The following is a 24,602-nucleotide window of genomic DNA, read 5'->3' as shown; positions in this document are numbered from 1 at the left end:
ATTTATTAGCTAGGTGAGTTAGTCAGTAGTCTTTGCTAGAAGATGCAGCCTTCTTACCTTAAATCTATTCATTCTTTTTTTTTTAAACCATTTTAGAAATTTATTTAGTTTACAATATCATATTTTTAAAATTGAAGTATAATTGATGTACAGTATTATGTTACAGGTATACAATATAGTGATTCACAAATTTTTAAAGATTATACTCTATAGCTATTATAAAATATTGGCTATATTCCCCTTATTGTACAGTAAATCTTTGTATCTTATTTTATACCAGATAGTTTGTACCTCTTAATCCTCCCACCTCTGTCTCCATCCTCCACCCTCCCTCTTCCCTTTCCCCACTAGTAACCACTAGTTCCTTTTCTATATCTGTGAGTCTGTTTCTTTTCTGTTATATTCACTTGTATTTTTTTAGATTCCACATGTGATATCTTACAGTATTTGTCTTTCTCTATCTGATTTATTTCACTTAGCATAATTCCCTCCAAGTCCATCCATGCTGTACACTAGAAACTAATACAACATTTTAAATCGACTGTACTTCAGTTAAAAAGCAACCAACCAACGAACCCATTTAAGATATGGGCAGAAGAACTCAACAGACATTTTTCCAAAAGAGGAAATGCTGATGGCCAACAGGAACATAAAAAGTTGCTCAGCATCACTAATACCAGGGAAATGCAAATCAAAATCATGATGAGACATCATCTCACACCGGTCAGCATGGCCATCATCAAAAAGAATACGAATAACAAATGCTGGCAAGGATGTGGAGAAAAGGGAACTCTTGTACATTGTTGGTGGGAATGTAAATTGATGCAGCCACTATGGAAAACCTCCACTACGGAGGTTTCTCAAAAACCTAAAAATAGAACCACCATATGGCCCAGCAATTCCACTCCTGGGCATATAACTGAGAAGAATAAAAACATTAATTCAAAAAAATACATACACCCTCTTATTAACAGCAACATTATTTATAATTGCCAAGATATGGAAGCATCCTAAGTGCATATCAATAGATGAATGGATAAAGAAGATGTAGCATATATATGCGATGGAATACAACTCACTCATAAAAAAGGTTAAATCCATTATTTCTAACAGATAAACACAGAACAAGAGAGAGAATAAATGTAGGCAACTGATAAAAGACTGAGTCAGGAAGGATTATTTATTTAATGGGACCCTTTTGTTGTGTTGTTTTAGTTTTAGGTACACATGTAACTCTTCAACTTCCATGTACTTGAAGAGTTTATTTCAATAGTTTATTTATTCAATATTGAATGTGCTAGACACATAATGAAAATTCAACAATTTTCATTAGCCAGAAGGGAGACAACAGCTTAGTTGCTGTTTGTGTTTAAGAGTTAAGGGATTTAGTCAACAGTTTGATTTCTGTGATCTAGCAGCCATTCTTTCATTTGTTCCTTTAACCAACAGTGAGTGTTGTGCTGGGTTCCAGGTCAGTGCTACCAGTACAGAGATGAATGAAGTATTCCATGTGTGTGTAACAGTAAATTGGGCAAGCATTAGGTATTGGCTCTGAATTTTTTTTTAATGTCCCAGTGTACCTGATGATGCAGTATACTTTCATATGTAACAGTGGCTGAGTACAGCAGTGATTCTCAAATTGGTAAGGGGATTAATATCAGAGTATTGAGTTAGAGGAATAATTTTTGGAAAAAGCCTCCTAGTGATTACAATGGACACTCACTACAGAGGGCAAGTTCCCGTCTCTCTGGCTTCTTTTTCCTCCAGATCTCTCTGTTATTTCCCCCTCCCCTTGATAGTCACTAGTATCCATTTTCCTGGAGAAATAGGATTGAGACCATTAGCCATTCCCTCTTTTCTTGTTCATCTTTCTTACTTTGCAAAGTAACAGTGATTTCTGTTTAGGAAAATAGTGTAACCACTCTCAGATGTATCAGACCATGGCATATAAAGCCAGTCATATTGTTTTTCAGCAGCATTTTGGTTTATACTTTTGTAATTTTCCAACCTGTTTATGTTTCTGGAGTCTTTTTTTTTTTTTTTTATTGTAGTATACAGAAGTAATGTACCATTCAGGTAACAATGCTAGTGGATAATTATGCTGTCAGGTTTTAGTTTTATTTTTTTTCCTCCATTTGTTCTGGTGAGTTTAAAAAAGTTTTCGGAGGAACCAATCAAGAATCGGTACAGAAGTTCTTTGTCATTATGAATAAACAAACTGATTTCTTAGATGGAAAAAAAATCCACTAGTGTATCAGATATTCTTGATGGTGCTTCCTGTTAGGTCAGAACATACAAAATTTCTAGTTTCGTAGGTAAAAAATGGTCAAATATTGTCATTGTCTTATAATTCATTTTAATGCTAACCTGAGCCCAATTCTTGTTTGGTTTTGGTGCTTAAAGACTGAATTGGAAAAATCCCATTATTTGAATAGTTCTTTTTAGACACTAGGTAGCTGGTTTCTAATACTTACATGGTTTACACAGTTCTCTCTTTATAAGCCACTTAGCTTTAGTACATAGTGATTTGGGATGGAAGGGGAGGGGGAAAGTCTCTAATTTTTTTTCCTTATCAGTATATTGTGAAAGGGATATCAAAAAGGAAAAATAATGAGATAGACATTTATTCTTAACTTTTTAAAAATTTTGTAAATTTAAAAAAACCCTAGTGGCATTCTTTTTTTTTTTTAATGAAACTTAAATGTCATTAGTGACTCAAATCAGTTTTTTCTCATTAGGTCTCTATTGATCTTGGATGATATTTGGGATCCTTGGGTGTTAAAAGCTTTTGACAATCAGTGTCAGATTCTTCTTACAACCAGAGACAAGAGTGTTACAGACTCAGTAATGGGTAAGAGTTATTAATTATTAATAGTTCTTTTATGTTCTCAGTTACATTTAAGTATGTGGCATACCAAATTACTTACTATGTCTTGTGATTTCACAGGTCCTAAATATGTAGTCCCTGTGGAGAGTGGCTTAGGAAAAGAAAAAGGACTTGAAATTTTATCCCTTTTTGTTAATATGAAGAAAGCAGATTTGCCAGAACAAGCTCACAGTATTATAAAAGAGTGTAAAGGTATAATTATTTATTTTGTGTTTGAAGGGGTTATAGAGATATTAATTTACCCTTTTGAAAAAGTAAGCTAATGAACATGACAGTTTAACTCATGAACATCCAAAAACTTTACTAGAATATTTAGTGTTTTAGGTTCTTCTCTGATACCATAAATGGGTAATAGTACTTTGTTACTCATTCATTATTTAAAATAATATTTAACAAATACCCACTATATGTTATGAAAAGGGTGAGATGAAGATGTGACCTCTGTTGTCAAAGAATAAGAAATATAATATGTGAGAGTCAGAGCTTTAAATTTTTTTGGTTGGGATTTTATAAAAATAGTGTTCTAATTTGATAAATAAAAACAAGTGTTGTCTGCTTAATTTGCAGTTTTTATTAGTGAAGTTAAAGTTTACTTGTTTATTGAATATTTGCATTTTAAGAAATTACCTTTGACTCACTTTTCTTTTGTGATGTAAATATTTTAAATTGATTTTTAAATATAACTATGGAAACTATTAGCTCTTTGTCATATTTTTCCAAATATTTTCCCCTAGTTTTTATCTGCCTTTTAATTTCCTTTGTGGTATTTTTTTTGACACACAGAAATTTAAAATTGTATAAAGTCAAATCTATCAACTCTTAAGGTTATTTTTTCCTCGTTGTTACTGCTTGTAAATAGTTCTTGTTTTTCTTTCTGCCAGGAAATAGATACTTGGTTTTGAGTTAATTGACTTTTTTCCCTAAGTTTATGATATTTTATGACTTGATTTGTATTCATTATAAAGGTGATGCATGTGCATTTTGAAACATTTTAAAGAAGTGTGTATGATAAAGAAAAAATAGAAATTATCCATAATCTGATAATTATTAGTATCCTGAGAGTATTTCTCCTAGTCTTTTAGGACATATAAAATCTTGAAAAAAAAAATTGAGATTATAATACAATGCATAATCTTGAATCTTGTCCTTTTTATATAATAAATCTTGAGCATTTTCCCATGTCATTAAATGTCTTTTGAAAATAATTTACCAGTGGCATAATGTTATGATACATTATATACCAGATATTATTCAGGACTTTAAAATATGATTTTTTTCAGTCATTTCCCTGTTATTTAAGATTTTTCACTATTAAAATAGTGAATAGTGCTACGATGAATATCCTTAAATGAAGTACTTTTCATTTCTAATGATTTCCTTAGAAGAAATACCTAAAGTGAATACCTAAAGAGGTATAAATATTTTAAGGCTCTGGATAGCATGCAGCAGAAATTGTTTAAGAATAAACTGATTCTTAACTTAGTGGCAATTTGGAAAGAGGCAGTATTAAGACAATGACTTTTTTTTTTTTTTTTTTTTAGGTTCTCCTCTTGTAGTGTCTTTAATTGGTGCACTTTTACGTGATTTTCCCAACCGCTGGGAGTACTACCTCAAGCAGCTTCAAAATAAGCAATTTAAGAGGATAAGGAAATCTTCATCTTACGATTATGAGGCTCTGGATGAAGCCATGTCTATAAGCGTTGAAATGCTAAGAGAAGACATCAAAGATTATTATACAGATCTTTCCATCCTTCAGAAGGATGTTAAGGTGCCTACAAAGGTAATAGAAGGACCAACAATCCTTGTTATTGGGTATTTATGGCATATAACCTTTGGTATAGTACTGAGGATGTTGTTACAGAGAATATTGGAATTATAAGACCTGTGTGACTGAGGTGGTGGGGTGGAGGGTGTAGAAATCCCACTGCTCTCAGTTTCCATCAAGGTCTCAGTGTTGAACTCAAATGAGTTACCTATTTCTCAGTGGTTCTAGTGAAGCTGGAGAACCATCTGACTTCTTTAGAACTCTTTCTCTTTTCTATTTGAGCTTATGAAATGCACGTATTATTCAGGGCTTTAAAATATTTTTTTCTGTGTGTTAACATCTTGTCTGTGATTGTGGTCATTGTGCATTGTGATACATTAAATGTGATGCATTAAATGTGATACATTTAAAATGATTCTAGGTGTTATGTATTCTCTGGGACATGGAAACTGAAGAAGTTGAAGATATACTGCAGGAGTTTGTTAATAAGTCTCTCTTATTCTGTGATCGGAATGGAAAATCATTTCTTTATTATCTACATGATCTTCAAGTAGATTTCCTTACAGAGAAGAATCGCAGCCAGCTTCAGGTACTTGCACTCTGTACATTTTTTTTTAACTTCTAAGTTTGAAATGATTTTTGACTTTCAGAAAAGTTGCAAAATAGTAGAGTTTCTATGCATATACCTTTCACCTAGCTTCCCCTCAATGTTTTAACATCTTTACATAACTATAATACAGCTATCAAAGCCAGAAAATTAACATTGATACAATACTGTTAACTAATCCACAGACTTTATTTGAATTTCGCCAGCTTTCTCACTAATGTCCTTTTTGAGATTCAGATCCAATTCTGGATTCCATGTTGCATCATAATGTCATGTTTCCTTAGTTTCTTCAAATTTATGAAAGTTCCTCAGCTTTATTTTATGGTCACTTTTGAAGAGTGCTAGCTAGTTATTTTGTACAATGTCCCTTAGTTTGGATTTGTTTGATATTTTCTCCTGACTAGATCGAGTTCATATATTTTTGGCAATAACACCACAGAAATGCTATTGTGTCCTTTTCAGTGCATCATATCAGGGTATTGATATGTCTTATCAGTGATATTAACATTGATTACTTGGTAAAGTTTGGCTCTCCACTGTAAAGTTACTTAAAAATTATTTAATTATTTTTTCCTTTTGTGATTAATAAGCATCTTGTGGGGAGACTCTCTATACATTCTTAAATAGCTTTGGAAACTGGAGTTTCTGTGATGCTTATGTTATGTAATTATTTCTGTCCTCTGAAATGTTTCGTTTGGGTTTCAGGATCTACACAAGAAGATAATCACTCAGTTCCAGAGACATCGCCGGCTACATACTCTTTCACCAGATCAAGAGGACTGCATGTATTGGTACAATTTTCTGGCCTATCACATGGCCAGTGCTAATATGCACAAAGTAAGATGACCCATTTAAAATTTATTTTCTTTTATCTCACTTTTATTTTGTCCTATGTTTACAATTTTATTGCTAAAAGTAGGATTGTAACGTATGTAAGTATTTTTGTTTTTGTTATTGTTTTTACCTGCAGTAGACAAAAGGTACCTTAGTAATTGCAATAAATGAACCACTTAAAGATTCATTCTTCATACCTGTAGCTATCCTTTATGGGTGGTATAGATTTGCTTTTCAGTTTTAAAAGGAAATGGGAGGTGGGAAAGTATATTCATTCATTCAACAAATTTATTGAGTGCCTGTTATGTACTGGTGTTGTCCTTCATTATGAAGGATATACCACAGGCACTAAGTCCCTGCTCTCATTGAATTTACATTCTGGTGGGAGACTGACATGGGACAAATATATACTATGTCAAGGGGTAGTAAGTGCTCAGAAGAACAAAGCATAGAAGGAGAGAGAAAGTGATGATACGTGGGTAGAATCATCATGATTTGCTGATGTATTTGATGTGCGTTGTAAGAGAGAGTCCAAAATGACTTCAGGTTTGTGCGGTGGAAATATCAGTGTTGCTGTGAGTTGAGATGGGGATATCTGTGGATCAAACAAGTATTTTTGGGGGGATGAAGGGAAGGTTAGGGACTCATTTGGAATATATTAAGACACCTGGCTGGAAATACTGAGTATATACTTGGAAATGTGAATCTGGATTTCTGGGGAAAATTACTGATTAAAGATAAAAATTGGGAATCATCAACACGTAGATAATATTTGAAGTGATGACTATCGGCTATTCAAAATGTTAACATTTTGGAAAACTATATGTACTTTGAGTAACTTTTCTATGCTTAGGTATATCATCTCTTGGTTAGAAATAAGGTGTACTGTCGTAGCCTGTTTTTTTTCCTTCACCTAGCAAAATACAGTTTACATCTAATAGTCTACATTGGAATGATAGTATTCCAGTAAATATCTGTGCCCTACTTACTTAACCAAACTGTAATTATTGAACATTTAGGTTGTTTTCAGTTATTTTCCCCTGATGATGCTGTAATGGACATTCTTGTTTGTCTTTGCACCTGTATTATTTCCTTTGGAAATTCTTTGAACTGAAATTACTGGGTCAATGCATCTTTTTAAAAACTTGATAGTATGGTAGTGTGACAGAATTCAATTTCTTCTTACTTTTTTAGCCTTTATTTCTAATTTTTAAAGGTAATGGCTAATTTTCATTGGAAAAGTTTAGGGAAGAACTGAAAGAAGAAAACGAAGATCACAACCATTGCAGATGTACATAATGCTTCTGTGTGTATTTTGCTGGATCATTTTGCTGCTCAGATACACACACTTGTTCTTTAAAACCAGAATGGGATCATAATAGAAGTAGTCTTATATCTTTTTTTTTTCATGGTTATCTTTTTATGTCAGTTTATATAGAATGATGTAATTTGTAAAGCTACATACTTATATAGCTACATTATGGTTGTTCAGTTGGTTGATGGACAGTTACATTGCTTAAGCATACTTATCTGACTTACTTGCTTAGGACACATTTATAAGTGTAATTCTGGGTAAGTGGTGTATACAGTTTGTCAAACTGTCTTCTAGAAGGGTGTCCTGATTTCCATCACTGCTAGCAGTGTATGAGAAATTTTAATTTCTTCTGATGCCAGTAGCATTCATTTTAGCCTTTAGAAATCTGATATTAAAAATTAGTAAATTTTTGTTTCTTTTTGATTACTACTGATGTTTTTGGCCATTTGTACTTTTTATTTTGTGAATTTGCTCTCATCCATTGTCTTTACCTATTTTTCTATTGGAATGTTTGTCTTACTGTTTTATTAGAATTTTCTATAAAAAAGACTAGCCCTCATCATTCATACATGTTATAAATAAATCTTTTTCCTGGTTTATTTTTTGTCTTAAGTTTTATTTGTATTGTTTTCTACTATATTAAAGATTTGAATTTTTATGTTGTTAAATACACCACTGTTTTTCTTTTTGGTATTTTGCTTTTGGTATCATGTTTATAAAAGTTTCCTTCACCCCAGGGTTACAAGAATAGTAAATATCTGTATCTTCTAGTATTTTTTGAAGTTTCTATTTTACATTTAAATCTTAAATCCAACTGAAATTTATTTTGAGTCAAGGTGTAAGGTCCATTTTATGTTTCTTTGGAGTGCTTAATGATGTGTTCTTTTCATCCTTAAACTCTAGACATCTAGTTTCTCTCAGTAGTGTTAGGATAATGATGGTAGACTTAAAATACTTTGATCTCTTTAACAGTGATCCTGATCTTATTTATTTGTTTTTAAAGGAACTATGTGCTTTAATGTTTTCCCTGGATTGGATTAAAGCAAAAACAGAACTTGTAGGCCCTGCTCATCTGATTCATGAATTTGTGGAATACAGGCATATGTTGGATGAAAAGGTATATATTAATATGGGGAATAAGTCCTTACAGGACATCTCATTTTGACACTTAATTCTAGATTTATTAGTGGAGATAAGCAAAATAGAAGAAGTGAAGAGCAATAGTTTTCTTACTTTAATCTTTGATTATCCTAATTATTTTGCTTCCTCTCCTACTGGGAATATGAATAGGATTGAGGTTTGAAAGCCGTGGAAGTAAAGTGTTCAGTGTTTTAAAAAAAAAAAAGAATGTGTTAAGAAAGTAGTACTTTGATAATGAGATTTTTTACACTGTGTTTAGAATTCTGAAGAGGATCACTTTGTATTTGTTACCTAATGGTTGGCTATTTAATTTTAGCTCATAGAGAAAATATCTCATTTAAGCCTTTAAAGTAACAAGATCACAGAATCAGAAAAAGGTCAGATCTTGGCTCTGGTTATGTTTCTGAGAGGTTTCATTGTGTTCATAGGATGGTACTGTCTGTGAGAATTTCCAGGAGTTTTTATCTTTAAATGGACATCTTCTTGGACGACAGCCATTTCCTAATATTGTACAACTGGGTCTCTGTGAACTGGAAACTTCAGAAGTTTATCAGCAAGCTAAGCTGCAGGCCAAGCAGGAGGTCGATAATGGAATGCTTTACCTGGAGTGGATGTAAGTAGGTTAGGAGAGAAACCAAAGGGAGCAGACTGCTAACTATGTCATTATTTTTCAGGTAGCAAATAAGTTCACTCCAGGAAGATTTAACTACTTTGGAAAGGGCTCAAACTTTTAACAGGCATTCTTATTGAAAAGTTGTAGAGAAACAACCATAGGAGAAATATATATTTTCAAAGAGTCTGTAGAGATAGAAGCTTGCCTATAAAGATGAGTTTTGACAAGTCATCCTGAATATTAGTATCAAATGCTTTACTAATTGTAATACGGTGTAGTAGCAAAGAGCATTGTTTTTGAAACCACAAACCTAGGTTTGAGATGCTGTTCTTAAACCTTAAAGTTTTGTGATTTTGAACAAGGTACAGGTTCTCCTTTCTCATACGTAAAATAGAGATAACAGTCCTTTGAGGTAACTACTATTTTTGTGAAGATTTAAATGAGAAGTTGGATATAAAGTGATGAGCACTTTGCCTTACATGTAGCCCTCATTAAACTTCTGCTGAATCCTGATTCTTCCAGCTCCTAAAAGAGGCCATTCAATTGTGCTTTTCCCTTAATCTTACCAATTAGTAAAAGGAAAGGGTAAATTAATATCTTTTTAATGCCTATTTCATACTGTATGCTCACATACGTTATTCATTTTATCTTCAAAACAACCTTATAAGGTAAATATTATTTGCCCTATTTTATAAATGAGAAAATTGAGGCAAGGACAGGTTAAGACTTGACTAAGTTCATGTGGCTTGCTGAATGGAATTTAAACTGAGTCTAGCTTTATTTTTCATGCTCGTTCTATATGCCATACTTCTCTTATAGCTAAAAATAATAAGTATAAATGGTCATCTTTTCATATGTGTAATTTGTATCTAAATTGACCTCTAGGTTGTTGTCTGTGATCTATAAAGCCCTAGACCCTCTTTCCAAATAATTCAGGCTGCCGTGGGTGATTCCTCTAATTCAGTTTAGTTCAACAAACATTTGAGTTTCTCTAATGTACTAAATACTGTTACTGGATGCTGAAGCTCTCCCCAAGTTGCTTACAGTCTAGTAGTGAAGAAAGAAGTTTAAGCAAATAATCATAATATAATGTGATGAATGCAACAGAAGTATGTAAAATAGTGTAACTGAAACGTGGGTAATTGACTTGGATGGGTGAGGAATTCTAGGAAGGTTCCATAAAGGAGAGAGTTTAAAATTTTGTAATTTAAAATTTTAATTTTTCATTGACTTTATTTTTATTTTAATGCAATCCACGTTCCTGATTTAAAAAAATCAGTATTAGAGGGATATAAAATGAAAAGTCAGACTTCTCATGTTCCCCTACCTTCTCACTTCCCAGTTAACCATTCTTTTAACACTTTCTTGGGAAGAGGTTTCACTCCCTGGAAGCGGCCACCTAACTCATTAAATCTGTCTGTATTCTAGAATACTTGTTTACCCAATATTGTAGCATTGTCTCATTTTATGGTGATTGTTTACTTGTTTTTCTCCCATAGTTGTCCATCTGTTCTGTGGTAAAAGACGTTTGGAAGTTAAAATAACAGGTTCTGGCCCTAGACTGCCTGGGCTTGAATCCTAGCTCTATTATTTTTCAGCTGTGTATCATTGGGGGAATGTTATTCAGCTTCTCTTCTAGTGGTACTATTTCATAGCATTGTGAGGATTAAGAGAGTGTGTGTGTGTGTGTACAGACATACCTAGATCATAGAAAGATAGAAAGTGCTCAATAAATATTAGTTGTTATTACGAATACCATTTAGCATTTTGCCTTCCATGTAATTGGTATTCAGTTGAAGTTTGTGGAAGACTGACTGAATTCATGTTTTAGTTTTTAGTTAGTGGCTGAAATAGAATTTTAATAATCAAACATGGGCGTAAGTTTAGTTCTTTGTTCTCTTTTGAATTGTTGAGTTTTTTTTTTTTTTTTTTTGTTTCATCAACTGCATTTCAGTCTGTAGTATTCTCTCATAGGGTGGTTAATCATTTATAGCTGTATTTTTTAAGTTGGGTCTGACCAGGTCATATTCAAAGAATGTGTTATTTTTCAGTACTGGGAAGCTTTTTGTTTTTCCCTGTAGAACATTTAGGATAGTATAAGCTTAATTTAACTGAGTTTCAGTTTTCAAAGAAATCATTTATTCGTGTATTTGTTATTTATCTAATACTTTTTGACCATATGCCCATCAATTTGACAGGTCACTTTTTGAGTTTTGAGGAATTGAGTAGATAGATCAATGGGAAGTATTTTCTTAATCTGGTTCTCTAAACTTTGCTAGTAACTTACCTGTTTTTCTTCTAGATTCTCATCACTCTAATTCTTATAGTTTATTTTATCACTTCTAGTAAAGTTTAATAATTGTAGGCAAGATTTAAGTCTGATTTACCTTTGTGTTCCCTTTTTTCATTTGGTCTGTTTTATGTGTGGTTAATTTTTTTAAAGAATAACAAGTGGCATCTTGTGCCAGGCACTGTTTATTTAGAGCAGGTATCATTACTCACTTTTTACATATGAGGAAAATGAAACTTACTAGGTTAAGTAATTTGCCTAAGTTTACATACCTAATAAGTAGCAGCAGCAGGGTTACCCTTTAGGTTTATCTGATTCCTAACTTTTAACTCTTTTTAAAAATTAAAAAAATTTTTTTTACTGAAGTATAGTTGATTTACAAGGTTTCAGGTGTACAGCAAAGTGATTCAGTTGTACATATATATGTATATATAAAATACGTATTTTTTTCAGAGAACCTTTGGCTCTTAAAATATGCCATTTAACATATTTACCCCATAATGACTGGGGTATATATATGTGGAATTTTGACATTTTTAATATTTTCTCCATTTTTAGTATACATTACATTCCTTTACCCTTTAGCCTAAGTGAAATAATGTAATATCTATATTAGTGAAATAGAGAGTAATTAGCAGATTAAGGTACCAAAAAAATAACGTTACTTTTTTTCTCTGTATCTGAATAACTGTAGTTAGAGAAAAGCAGTTTTAAAGTGCATCATCATCATGGTGGGTGTAATGTCATACTTTAGTTAGGAAATGAGGTTCATTTTGCTATAGCTCTTTCCTTCTAAAAAAGGATTTTTTCTGAAGATACCCTTATATAATGTTTTCTCTGCACATGTTATTAATGTATCAGAGGAAAATAGAAAGTGATACGTATTTGATTAACTGGATTCCCAACTCACTGATACTTGTGACACATGACAGATTGCTTGATGTAGGGTAACATTTGTTTTAAAATGCTGCTTTGTTATATCATGCTTTTTTCTTCAGGTGATCTATGCTGTCATTTACACGTTGGTAATTTAATTTTAAGAGTTTCATTTTGGGAAACAACTATGTAAAAGATGATGTATTACTGAAAGAAAATAATTACTTTTACTTTATTTATTGGGTTTCTATTCATTTTTTCCTTGTGTATAGAAACAAAAAAAACATCAAGAATCTCTCCCGCTTAGTTGTCTGCCCCCATACAGATGCTGTTTACCATGCTTGTTTTTCTGAGGATGGTCAAAGAATAGCTTCTTGTGGAGCTGATAAAACCTTACAGGTAAAGCCTGTCTTTTGAGAAAAATTGAAAGAGTCATGTACCTGATACTGTGCATATTGGGATATATTTAAATCCTAAAATTCAGGAAAATTACACATTAAGAATAGAGAAATATTTAGATCTCTTGGTCATTTAACGAACGCATTCTCTACAGATTTAACAGATGTGGTTGTGTGTTTTATAATTCTAAACTTGCCAGGTGACACTCAAGTGCCTTTTACCCTAGCAGTCAGTTGCTGTCATCCACGTGCCAGCTAAGGGTAGTGAGGAAATGATAAAAGACACAAGGACCTCATAGCACAGTGAAGAGGGCTGTGATTAAAAAACAGTGATTAAGTAAAATACCTATTTTATCATAGGCTCAGTCATAGATTTCTGACTGTAAATAGGAATTGGATAATTTTGTAAGGTGCTTGAAGGAATTTTCTTTAATTTCTCATTTGTTTTCAGAAAACACGAATGAGTGCTTTTCGTTAAACTAGTACTCTGTCTTTTAATTTTGAAGGAAATAAAATCAAATTAATTGAAACGTTTAAGATGGCAAGACTATGACTGTAAGCCTTATTTCTATATGTGTACTTTATTACTGATTTTATTAACTTTGGCTTTTAGACTGCAGAAATAAAGCACGTTGAAAGAGGTGTTTCCTATTTGATTGTTAAGGATTTGCCAAACTATTTGCAAGAACTGAAGCTGTATTGCCAGTTCTTTTTACTGATATTACAAACATTTAACAGTGGGTCGTTCTCTATGTTAAGGCATCTGAATTCTGACAGAAATTCTGATTTTTTGAGTGATACTGCCAAAGTTCGTTTCTGTTGCAAAATAACAGTGATTAAAATCTTCTAAGATTTTTATTGAATGATGGCCCCTGGTTAAGTGGTTATAGTAAAAAGATTTTGTTGTTGCTTGTGCAGGTATTTAAAGCTGAAACAGGAGAGAAACTTCTAGAGATCAAGGCTCATGAGGATGAAGTGCTTTGCTGTGCATTCTCTGCAGATGACAAATTTATAGCAACCTGTTCAGTGGATAAAAAAGTGAAGGTAGGGAAATATTTTCTTCTTGAGTTGTAATCACCACAGAATTTATTTTCTTTTTCTATAATAGAGGGACTAGAGTAAGTAGGGTTAAAGGACTCTTGCCTGTTGACCTGCTAACTTAAGGCCAACCAATTTTTATCCATTGTAAATTAATTTTTTTATTTTTAAGCACCTGCAAAAGTGCCTAGGCTGATCAGCCTGTGATATTTACCAGGCAGCTGGGAAAAACAATTAAAAATTAATGAATTTGCCTGACATTTATTGGCAAGTCTGTGGGATAAATATCAGTTGAAATCTTTGAGTGTACTGTGATTAGAAGTGTTGCTGCACAAAATTATCGTCTGAGATCAGATTCCTGTTGTAAAATACATAATTTGTGAAATACAACCCAGACTTTTTTTTACCTTTATGAACTAGCTTATATTCAGTGCAACACCAGATGGATGAACAAACTAACAATCAGGTTACTAGTCTAAAACATAAATATAAAAATTACCCTGTGGGTTTTTTTCTCTCTTTGTTAATTTTTCTTTTTTGTCTCTAAATTTGGCTCTTAGCTAGAGTATTCATGTGGAATTTTAGAGAAACTGAAGTCTTAGGGAATGCTTTGTTTGATAAATGGAGGGGAAACCTCACTTCATGCTTTTTTCCAGAAGGGTTGTGGAATGCTGAATCTGGCTAGATGGGGTGGCCTTAGTGGACCTGGGGGCAAGAAAGTTGGCTTGGGAGTTTTCCTGGACTTTGCACTTACTTGAAGAGGGCTCTGGAGTGTCCAGACTAAACTGAGATTTTTGGAAAAATCTACCTTTTGATAGGTGGTACTCTGTAGGTGGCTTTACAGCCAGTCTGTTAATTCACTGTAGCCTCTACCCTCAGTCAGACTTAGAGTTGGCCGCTCTGTGCCATTCCAGAGTCAGAGCTGTGTGGCTCATGTGTCTGGTTTTTTTTTTTTTAATTAATTTTTATTGACGTATAGTTAGTGGACAGTATATAAATTACAAGTGTGCAGTATTGTGGTTCACAGTATTAAAGGTTATACTTTTAATTTTAAAGGTTATAGTCTATTAATAGTTACCATAAAGTATTGACTTCAAGTTTCTGTTTTGTAAGAACTCAACATTTAAATCAAGAAGCAGAAATACCTATTAAAGAACTTTAAAATAAAATAAACTCTTTGGACCTCTGGGGAGTGTTTTGATAAGATAAAAAGAAAATGCTATAGGAGGGACATTAGTACCTCTAAAAGTCCAAAGTCCAGTGAAGATTCATTAGGTAATCTGTTTCTTTTGTTTGTTGTTCAGTGGAACAGACTTATTTGTCTTACATAGTAACTAGGAAGATGATCACTTTTTACTGAGAGCTTAACACTGCATGAGGCTTTATGTGACACACTTTCTCATATTACATTATCAGTTTCTCACTACAACTTGCAAAGTGAATATTGGTCCATTTTTTAGATAAGGAAACAGGTCCAGAGATGAATTTTCCTGGGCTCATATTAACTGATAACTAATGGAGCCAGGGTTGAAAGCTAGGTTTTGCTCAGAATCTAAAGCCTTTACTTTTTTCACTGAGATATCTACCTTTACTTATTATTAGTACTTAGTATTGTACTTAGTATTGTTATTAGTACCTTGACGTCAGCAGATCACTAATCAAGTTCTTTGCCATTTGACACCAAGCCTTGTGTAGCAGAGGTACAAGTATTCCCATTTTACAGAGGGGAAAACTGAGATGCAGGTAAATTAAGGACTTGTCTAGGGACACACAACTTGTAAGTGATAGAGCCAGGTCCTAGACTTAATTTTTCCCATCCAAAGTCTATTATTCTATCCCCTTTATAGTACTCCTTTGCTTGCTGTCATTTGTATGAACATGTGAAATCTTGCCCTTGAAGAATGTTATGTTTTCATGAGATTCTAATTATGCTCTAGAAAGCAATATGTATAGACTTGCAGGTAATTTTTTTAAAAAAAACATCCTGGCAAAATGCTGACATATTTTAGGGAAGGAGGAGGTATTCATTAGCATTATGTCTGACTGGGAAAATCTGGTCAACAGGATGGATAACATTTGCAGAGCAGCTCATTTTTGCTTTGCTTCTGTTTTCCCTTTGAAAGTAAGGGGTAGTTGTGAATTTCATTTTCTCTGTTCTCTTTAGATTTGGAATTCTATGACTGGGGAACTAGTGCACACCTATGATGAGCACTCAGAGCAAGTCAATTGCTGCCACTTCACCAACAACAGTAATCACCTTCTCTTAGCCACTGGTTCAAGTGACTGCTTCCTCAAAGTAAGTGTTATGGATAATAAGAATTGTATAGGTAAATTTGATAGATACATCAGAACTTCTCCTTTGTTTTTTGTTTTTTTTTTTCATTTATTCATCAGAGATCTTTTGGTTGCAGGGATAGAAACCTTCCTATTAGCCTAAACAACAGCAACATTAGCAAAGATATTATTGGCTCTTGTAACTGAAAAATCTGGAAGAAGCATGGCTTCAGGCATAGCTGATTCAGATGCCTAAACAGTACTCAGGCTCCAACTCCCTCTCCATCTCTAGACTTTGTTTCCTTTTTCTTTGTTGTTGGTTCAGGCTTGTTCTCTCTGTGTGGCAGGAAATATGGCTATCCTTAGCTCCAAGAATACATAGATGTTACAGCTCATTCACAGAGGAAGAGAAACCTGCTTTTTCCCAGATCCTATAGTTTTCCGATAGAGAAAACTAGTTGACCTGGTTTGGGTTACATATGCATTGCTGAATAACTCTAGTGGTCAGTAGGATGGAATCCTTCAATTGGCCAAGAGGTCACAAATTTAGCCATGTAGAAATGGGACAAATGAGGTTAGGTCAGCTCCAGTTGAATTATAAGTGGGGCTTGATTCAAAAGAGAGGGTCTGTTATCAGAAAGAGGAGGGGAAAAAGGTACAGATAGCAAAAAAAACTTTTTAAACCAGACTAAAACCAAAATTATATATTCGTTCCGTATGTTTGATGCTGTTTTATAATTAAAATTATAAAAGATTATATCTTTTTTCCCCCCTTAAGTAGCATACTGAAGATAGCTCAATTTAATTTTTAATTTTTTGGAATCCTGGAAATATCTACTAACTTATTTTGGATTCTTTTTTTGGTTTGGGTTCTGCCCGTTGTTTCTTAGTGTCACATTTTTGCAATGGGCCATTTTATTTTTGGGAAGGGCATGTAGAACATTTCAGTTTGAAAAACCTGATAGACTGTTTTGAAATTTAAATAAGCTATTTTTTTTTAAATTTAAGAAAATATTGAAACAGTTGTTGAAAATTGTCCCTCCTCCCCCTTTCAGGAAGTAGAAGCTGTATCTTTTTTTTTTTTTTCCTCCAGAAGAAAACTTACGTGGAAGCTCAGTGTATAAAACAGATAAAGCCCCTTGCTCCGGTTGAAGTGGGGGTGTGGGCCTGCATTTCTCCTCTCTCATATTTCCTCTTTTACTCCCTCCCAACCCCCATAGTGCCTTTCAGGCATGTTTTTGGAATCCCTAAGGCCCTGCAGAAAACAATTTAAAAATACCAGATTGGATCAAAATAACATAATAATGTAGTAACATAATATCTTACAATTATAGCTCATTTTTACTTGGAAAAGCTTTACCCTATTGAATAACCTATCTTAAAAAATAAGATTTTTGTACTATTTGTGAGTAATATTTTTATTGAAGTATAGTATAGTGATTCACAATTTTTAAAGGTTATACTCCATTTATAGTTATAAAATATTAGCTATTTTCCCTGTGTTGTACAATATATCCTTGTAGCTTATTTACATGTAATTGTTCGTACTTCTTAATCCCCTACCACTATATTGCCCCTTTCTACTTCCCTCTTCCTGCTGGTAACTACAAGTTTGTTTTCTACATCTGTGAGTCTGTTTCTTTTTTGTTATATTCACTAGCTTGTTGTATTTTTTAGGTACCACATATAAGTGATACTGTACAGTATTTGTCTTTCTCTATCTGACTTACTAAAATTTGTCATTGCTTCTCAAGATGGAAAATTGGGATAATTATACTGCAAATATTTATGAATAATTTTTGATACTTCTTTTTAACGTTTTGTAGAAATGTTATTTCCTCCTTTTAAATATAGACAAAATTCTCTAAGATGTGAAAAGAGGTTATTGGTTGGTCAATAATCTTAATTAAGGCCAAGTTTTAAGACCTGTCATACCATACCTGCATTACCATGAGGGCTGTTAGAACTTAATTCTTGTGCTTTTTGAACTGAGAGAAGCCAATGAAAAGATGAAAATATGAAGATGCCCCCATATGATTTGCTTTATCTGCAGAATTGGGTTTGTCTCGTACTGGGATAAAGGAGCCAAGGAGGGAGATGGACAAAAAGAACAGGACTTACCTCACTGATCACTTCCAAAGGGATTTTACCAAAATTAATTTTGGGAGATAAATAATTTCTTCTTCTGTGTTTAATCTGTTGCATAAATCATCAGAGATGACTACTGCCTCTTTTATTTACATGTTTTTATACTTTTCAAACATAGCCCAAGAGAGAGAGAATGATAAAGAATCCCTGTGGTATCCTTTGTCTAGCTCCAGCAATTATCAATATTTTACCAATCTCATTTTATTCCCCATCACCTCCCATTTTTTTGGACTAGAGAGCATTTTATAGCAAATCCCAGATACCATGTCACTTCACCCAGTTACTTCAGCATGTATCTCTGAGGTCTAAAACATAAATACCATGCCATCATCATACCTAACATAATTAGTAATTTTGTAGTATTAGTTATTTTGTAATATATCTGGTCCTTGTTATTAGTTTCAAAACGTATCTTTCTATCATAGATTTATTGGAGTCAGAATTCAAACTTCAGGGTGAAGGTTTTAGGTCAGTGGCAGGATGTCCTGGGTTCAATCCCCAGTACCTCCATTTAAAGGAAAAAAAAAGAATCCAAACTTCAGGTGGCATCTGGTTGATATGTCTCCAAGTCTCTTTCATTTTAGAAAAATTTCCCTTCCCATCTGCCTCTTTTTTTTTAATGCCTTTGATTTGTTAGAGAAATTGAGTCATTTATCCTGGGGAATGTCTCACATTCTGGATTTGGTTGATTACTTACAGGAAGTGTTGTTTAACTTGCTCTTCTAACCCCTTATATTTCTTGTCGAATGTATTTATATCTATCTCTGCAGTCTCTGTATTTTTTGAGTCACTTTTTTAGAGTATTAATAGATTTTACCCTAGTTAGTAGACTCAAAGTTTACATCAGGAAATCTTAAAAATGACCATTTTTAGAGTTGGATAAAAAAATTAGGGGACGGTTTATTTTACACATTACTTATTATAGAGCTGAATAAAATAATAGTGATTTGAAACTACTTTGTTAAAATAAGCAGTACTTGCCTAGCTAGTTATTTAGTGCTCAGACTGAAGCCTAGGTAAGCCTTCAAGTCCCTTAGTAGATTTAGGTGCTGATCTAAGGGCTGCTCATTACTTGTTAATCACAAGTTCACCGTTGTGTTTGACACCTCTGTCAAACTGTGAACTGAACATCTTTCTGTAATTGAAAAAGCTTGAGAGGGAAGGAAGAACTTTACATGATTTCTAACTTTTCCCATTCAGTGCTAGTTTTCCAGTTATCTTTTTATCTTTCTCAAATAGCTCTGGGATGTGAATCAAAAAGAATGTCGAAATACCATGTTTGGCCATACAAATTCAGTCAATCACTGCAGATTTTCACCAGATGATAAGCTTTTGGCTAGTTGTTCAGCTGATGGAACATTAAAGGTATGCTTTTGTTCATTGTTAAAATGGGTTGTACATAATTTTATCATCTTATGATTGAGTTATGGAAACAGGTTTCTGTTTTTCACATTGCTACAGAAAGAGCTTCCTTCAGTTTGCAGGAGCATATTTAATAAAACTAATTGCTTGTCATAATGATTGTTTATTAATGTTTTACTACCTTATACTTTAAAGTTCATATAATTTGAATTCCTAATTTTTAAGCATATATGTCATTTATGATTTCATAAAATCTTTTGACATTTATGGGATCAAATTTGTAAAGATTCTGCTTTTATTTTTCATTTGTTAATTCTGCCTTTTATGTTGTTACATTCTTGTTTTTGAGAAATCGTATGGGGGAAGCTCAGAGGTAGAGAAAGAAGCTTATTTTGTCTCCTGAAATTTATTGTCTTTAAAATAAAAACCAAGTTCTTTCTTAAATCTCCACCTTCTCAATAAGATTGTAATGCCACTTTCTCTCTTACTCCTGTCTCTACTGTTACTCTCGTCTCCAGTTTATTGATTCTCCTTTTTTCCTTTGGTGTTAAGTCCAATCCATCTTTGACTTCCTCATCTCTGGTTTACCTTTTCCCCTCCCATTCTGTAGTGTTTGCTCTGGTTCATGCTGTCATTCTCTCATGTCTGTTAGCAGCCTTCTAAGATGTACTCTCCATCCCTTCTTATCCCAGTACACAGCTGCTAGAGTAATTCTCTACCTCTGCTTTCATCTTGCCATTTTTAGCTGGAACACAAAAGTACCATGTTCTAAATTGTGATAAACCCTGGCTCATCAGGCACACCTCTAAGGCTGCTCACTTTCCATCATTCTGCTCCTCTATTCTTTACCAATTTGTTTCCATCATTCTGCTACCTCTGCTTTTATCCAATGCATTGTCACTTCTGGGCAAGTTAATTTTGGGGGCTTATTTAAGCTACTGTCCCTATATATGTTTCATTAGTCCTTCATGGAATTTTTTTTGCCTCCAATTCACTTGTCTGTAGTTTTTGATGACCCTCAAAATTCTGTAAATTTAAAAAGTAAATGCAAAGCCTTCTTCAGAAAATGTTCTCTTATAACATCCATCCATCTGGTTCTGAGAACATATATACATATCTGTCTATATACCTGTATCTGTATATATGAATAGACAGAAACTGCTTGGTTTTCTGATTTCCATTTGTAATTGTGTTGTACTGTTCAGTCATTTTCATGTGTCTTCTGTTTCTTTGATGTTTGAATATAGGTTTGTGATCTGCAGAGGCCTTGTCATCTTATTGTATCTTTCTGAAGTTCATTATACACAATTGTACTTAAAACATGTGCTCAATAAATTTTCTTGGCATGTACCTCTTTCAGGGAAATACTTGAACCCTCCGGGCTCATTTTGTTTGTTACAATCTCTAGAGAAGGAGATTTGATAATGTTACTAGGTGACTCCTAAGTTACAGCGGGGTAAACTCTTGATGCTGGTCCTCTGGTTGAATCTTTGATCTCTCCTTGCTGACTGAGGATAACTCTTTTTTATATAAATTACTTCAGGGCATCTAGGAATTCTTTCTGGGCAGAATTTTACTTTATAGAATTTCCTAGCGTTTAGTAGATACTGGGAGCATTCTTATACTATTCAGATAAATCAGATATGGATTTGGCCTCTCTGATGTGTTCTTCACAAATACCAAGTATCTGCCTTTTCTTTAGGGTGATCCATGTAAGAGAAGATTTTTCAGAGGGCAGCTTAAGGCAGCCCTCTTCTGAAATACTCTTTTAGTCCTATAAGCTTTTTTATTTATTAATTTTTTTAACTATGGCATGATTCCTATACAGTAAACTATACATATTTCAAAATAATTTGATGAGCTTTGATAGATGTATATACCAGTGAAATCACCACCACAATCAAGATAGCTAACATTTTCATCACTCCCCAAGAGGTGCAAATTTCAAATACCCAATTTATTTCTTCCCACCCTCTTTACCCACTGGTAACCAAGTTTGTTCTCTGTCTCTGAGTCTGTTTTTCATAGATAAGTTCATTGGTGTCCTTTTTTTAAGATTCCACATATAAGCAATATCATATGATATTTTTCTTTCTCCTTCTGGCTTACTTCACTTAAATGACAATCTCCATGTCCATCCATTGGCATTATATTATTCTTTTTTATGACTGAGTAGTATTCCTCTCTCTCTGTGTGTGTGTGTGTGTGTGTGTGTGTGCGCGCGCGCGCGCACGCACGTGCACACTCGCGCGTCCATGTTCACGCATGCACACACACACACACACCTCCCACACATCTTCTTTATCCAGTTATCTGTCGGTGGAGATTTGGGTTGTTTCCATGTCTTGGCTGTTGTCAGTGTTGCTGCTGTGAACATTGGGGTACATGTGTCTTTTCAAATTATTGTTTTCCTTTGGATACATGCTCAGGAGTGAGATTGCTGGATCATACGGTAAGTTTATTTTTAGTTTTTTGAGGAATTTCCATACTGTCCTCCATAGTGGGTGCACCAGTTTACATTCCCACTGAAGTGTAGGAGGGCTCCTTTTTCTCCACACCCTCTCCAGCGTTTATCATTTGTGGACTTTTTAATGATGGCCATTCTGACTGGTGGAAGGTGATACCTCATTGTTGTTTTGATTTGCATTTCTCTAACAATTAGTGATGTTAAGCATCTTTTCATGTGGTTGTTGGCCATCTGTATGCCTTCTTTGGAGAAATGTCTGTTTAGGTCTTCTGCCTATTTTTTGATTGGGTGGTTTTTGTTATTTGTCTTTGTATATTTTGGAAATTAGTCACTTGTTGGTCGTATCATCTGTAAATATTTTCTCCCATTCTGTAGGTTGTCTTTTCATTTTGTTGATGGTATCCTTAGCTGTGGAAAAGCTTTTAAGTTTAGTTATATCCCATTTGTTTATTTTTGCTTTTATTTTCATTACTCTAGGAGTTGGTTTGAAAAAATATTGCTGTGATTTATGTCAGAGTGTCCTGCTTATGTTTTCCTCTAGGAGTTTGAGTATCTGGTCTTAATTTAGGTCTTTAATCCCTTTTGAGTTTATTTTTGTATATGGTGTTAGAGACTTCTAATTTCAGTCTTTTACAGGTAGCTGTCCAGTTTTCCCAGCACCAATTGTTGAAGAGATGGTCTTTTCTCCATTCTTGAGTCCTTTGCCATAGATGAATTGACATTTGTGTGTGGGTTTGTTTCTGGACTTTCTTCCCTGTTCCATTGATCTATGTGTCTGTTTTTTGTGCCAGTGCCATACTGTTTTGATTACTGTAGCTTTGTAGCATAGTCTGAAGTTCGGGAGCGTGATTCCCCCAGCTTCGTTCTCCTTTTTCAAGACTGTTTTGTCTGTTTGGGGTCTTTTGTGTTTCTATAAATTTTGACCTTTTTTTTTTGTTCCAGCTCTGTGAAAAATATTGTTGGTAACTTGATAGGGATTGCATTAAATCTGTATGTTGCCCTGGGGAGTATGGCCATTTTAACAATACTGATTCTTCCACTCCAAGAACATGGTATAATTTTCCTTTTTTTTTTTTTTTTAATAGACTTTATTCTTTTAGAGTAGTTTCAGGTTCACAACAGAACTGAGCAGGAAATACGAAGTTCCCACATAACCCTCCCTCCCACACATATACTACCCTCAACATCCCTCATCAGTGTGGCATATTTGGTATAACTGATGAATCAATATGGACACATTATTATCAACCAAAGTCCATAGTTACATTAGGGTTCACTCTTGATGTTGTACATTCTGTGGGTTTTGACAAATGCATAATGACATGTAGCCACCACTATAATATCATACAGAATAATTTCATTGCCCTAAAAATCCCTTATGCTCCATCTATTCATTCCTCCCTCCCACCCTCTCCCCAAACCCCTGGGAACCATGATCTTTTTATTGTTTCTATAGCTTCATCTTTTCCAGAATGTCATTTGGTTGGAATCATACTGTTTGTAGCCTTTTAGACTGGCTTATTTCATTTAGTAATATGTCTTTAAGTTTCTTCTGTGTCTTCCATGGCTTGATAGAACCTTTTATTTATTTATTTTTTACTGCACATATATTTTTAAATTAACATATATGTACTGTTCATTTTTTCTAAGAACGTTTAGAGCTTTAATTTTTTAAACTTACATAGTTATCAAAGGAATAAAGCCAAGCACAAAATAAGAATTAATTCAGAAAGATACATATGCCCTGCTATTAACAGCAACATTACTTGTAATTGCCAAGATATGGAAGCATCCCAAGTGCACATCAATAGTTGAATAGATAATGAAGATACAGCATATAGATTTATGTAATGGAGTACAACTCACCCATAAAAAAGGGATATTTTGCCATTTGCGGCCCCTCATTCACTTTTTTTTCACTTCAAAAACCAGAATTTTGTAACTGGCAGAGACATTTCCATTACATCAAAAATAGCAAAATACCTAGAAATAAACTTAACCAAGGAGGTTACCTATACTCTGAAAACTGAAATGACACAAAGAAATGGAAAGATTTCTTGTGCTCTTGGATTGGAAGAATCAACACTATCAAAATGGCCACACTACCCAAAGCAATCCACAGATCCAACGCAACCCCCATCAAAATACTCATGACATTCCTCACAGAACTAGAACAAACAATTCCAAAATTTATAAGGAACCATAAAAGACCCTGAACAGCCAAAGCAATCTTTCATAGGTCTCTTTTTTTTCTCTTTCTTTTTTGTTCTCTTTTCTTACGGTTTGATGACTAGAGAAGATCCTTTAATATTTGTTGTAAAGCTGGTTTGGTGGTGCTGAAATGTTTTAGCTTTTGTTTATCTGTGAAGCTTCTGATTTCTCCGTCAAGTCAGAACGAGAGCCTTGCTGAGGAGAGTATTCTTGGTTGTAAGTTCCCCCCTTGCATGACTTTAAGTATATTGTGCCACTCCCTTCTGGTCTGTAGAGTTTCTGCTGAAAAATCAGCTGATAACCTTATGGGAGCTCCCTTGTATGTTATTTGTTGCTTTTCTCTTGCTAATTTTAATATTTTCTCCCTATCCATAATT

At 33.8% G+C, this 24,602-nt stretch overlaps 1 protein-coding gene across 11 annotated transcripts in view; it reads left to right on the top strand.

The window, feature by feature from the left end:
• Positions 1 to 24,602, top strand: part of APAF1 (apoptotic peptidase activating factor 1) — a 116,447-nt gene that overhangs the window by 12,982 nt on the left and 78,863 nt on the right. For all 11 annotated transcript variants that reach the window (XR_004324708.1, XR_004324705.1, XR_004324706.1 and 8 more), the window contains 11 exons: positions 2,739 to 2,851; positions 2,948 to 3,079; positions 4,429 to 4,667; positions 5,074 to 5,241; positions 5,965 to 6,096; positions 8,412 to 8,525; positions 8,977 to 9,161; positions 12,600 to 12,726; positions 13,644 to 13,769; positions 15,928 to 16,059; positions 19,425 to 19,550. Coding sequence is in view for 6 of the 11 variants with exons in the window: in XM_032493572.1 (XP_032349463.1) it covers positions 2,739 to 2,851; positions 2,948 to 3,079; positions 4,429 to 4,667; positions 5,074 to 5,241; positions 5,965 to 6,096; positions 8,412 to 8,525; positions 8,977 to 9,161; positions 12,600 to 12,726; positions 13,644 to 13,769; positions 15,928 to 16,059; positions 19,425 to 19,550 (1,594 nt within the window). In the remaining 5 variants the exon portion in view is untranslated. The remainder of the gene's footprint in view (positions 1 to 2,738; positions 2,852 to 2,947; positions 3,080 to 4,428; positions 4,668 to 5,073; positions 5,242 to 5,964; positions 6,097 to 8,411; positions 8,526 to 8,976; positions 9,162 to 12,599; positions 12,727 to 13,643; positions 13,770 to 15,927; positions 16,060 to 19,424; positions 19,551 to 24,602) is intronic.

Source organism: Camelus ferus, chromosome 12, assembly GCF_009834535.1.
Source record: "Camelus ferus isolate YT-003-E chromosome 12, BCGSAC_Cfer_1.0, whole genome shotgun sequence".
Taxonomy (NCBI): domain Eukaryota; kingdom Metazoa; phylum Chordata; class Mammalia; order Artiodactyla; family Camelidae; genus Camelus; species Camelus ferus.
This window is presented reverse-complemented; position numbering and strand designations above follow the sequence as displayed.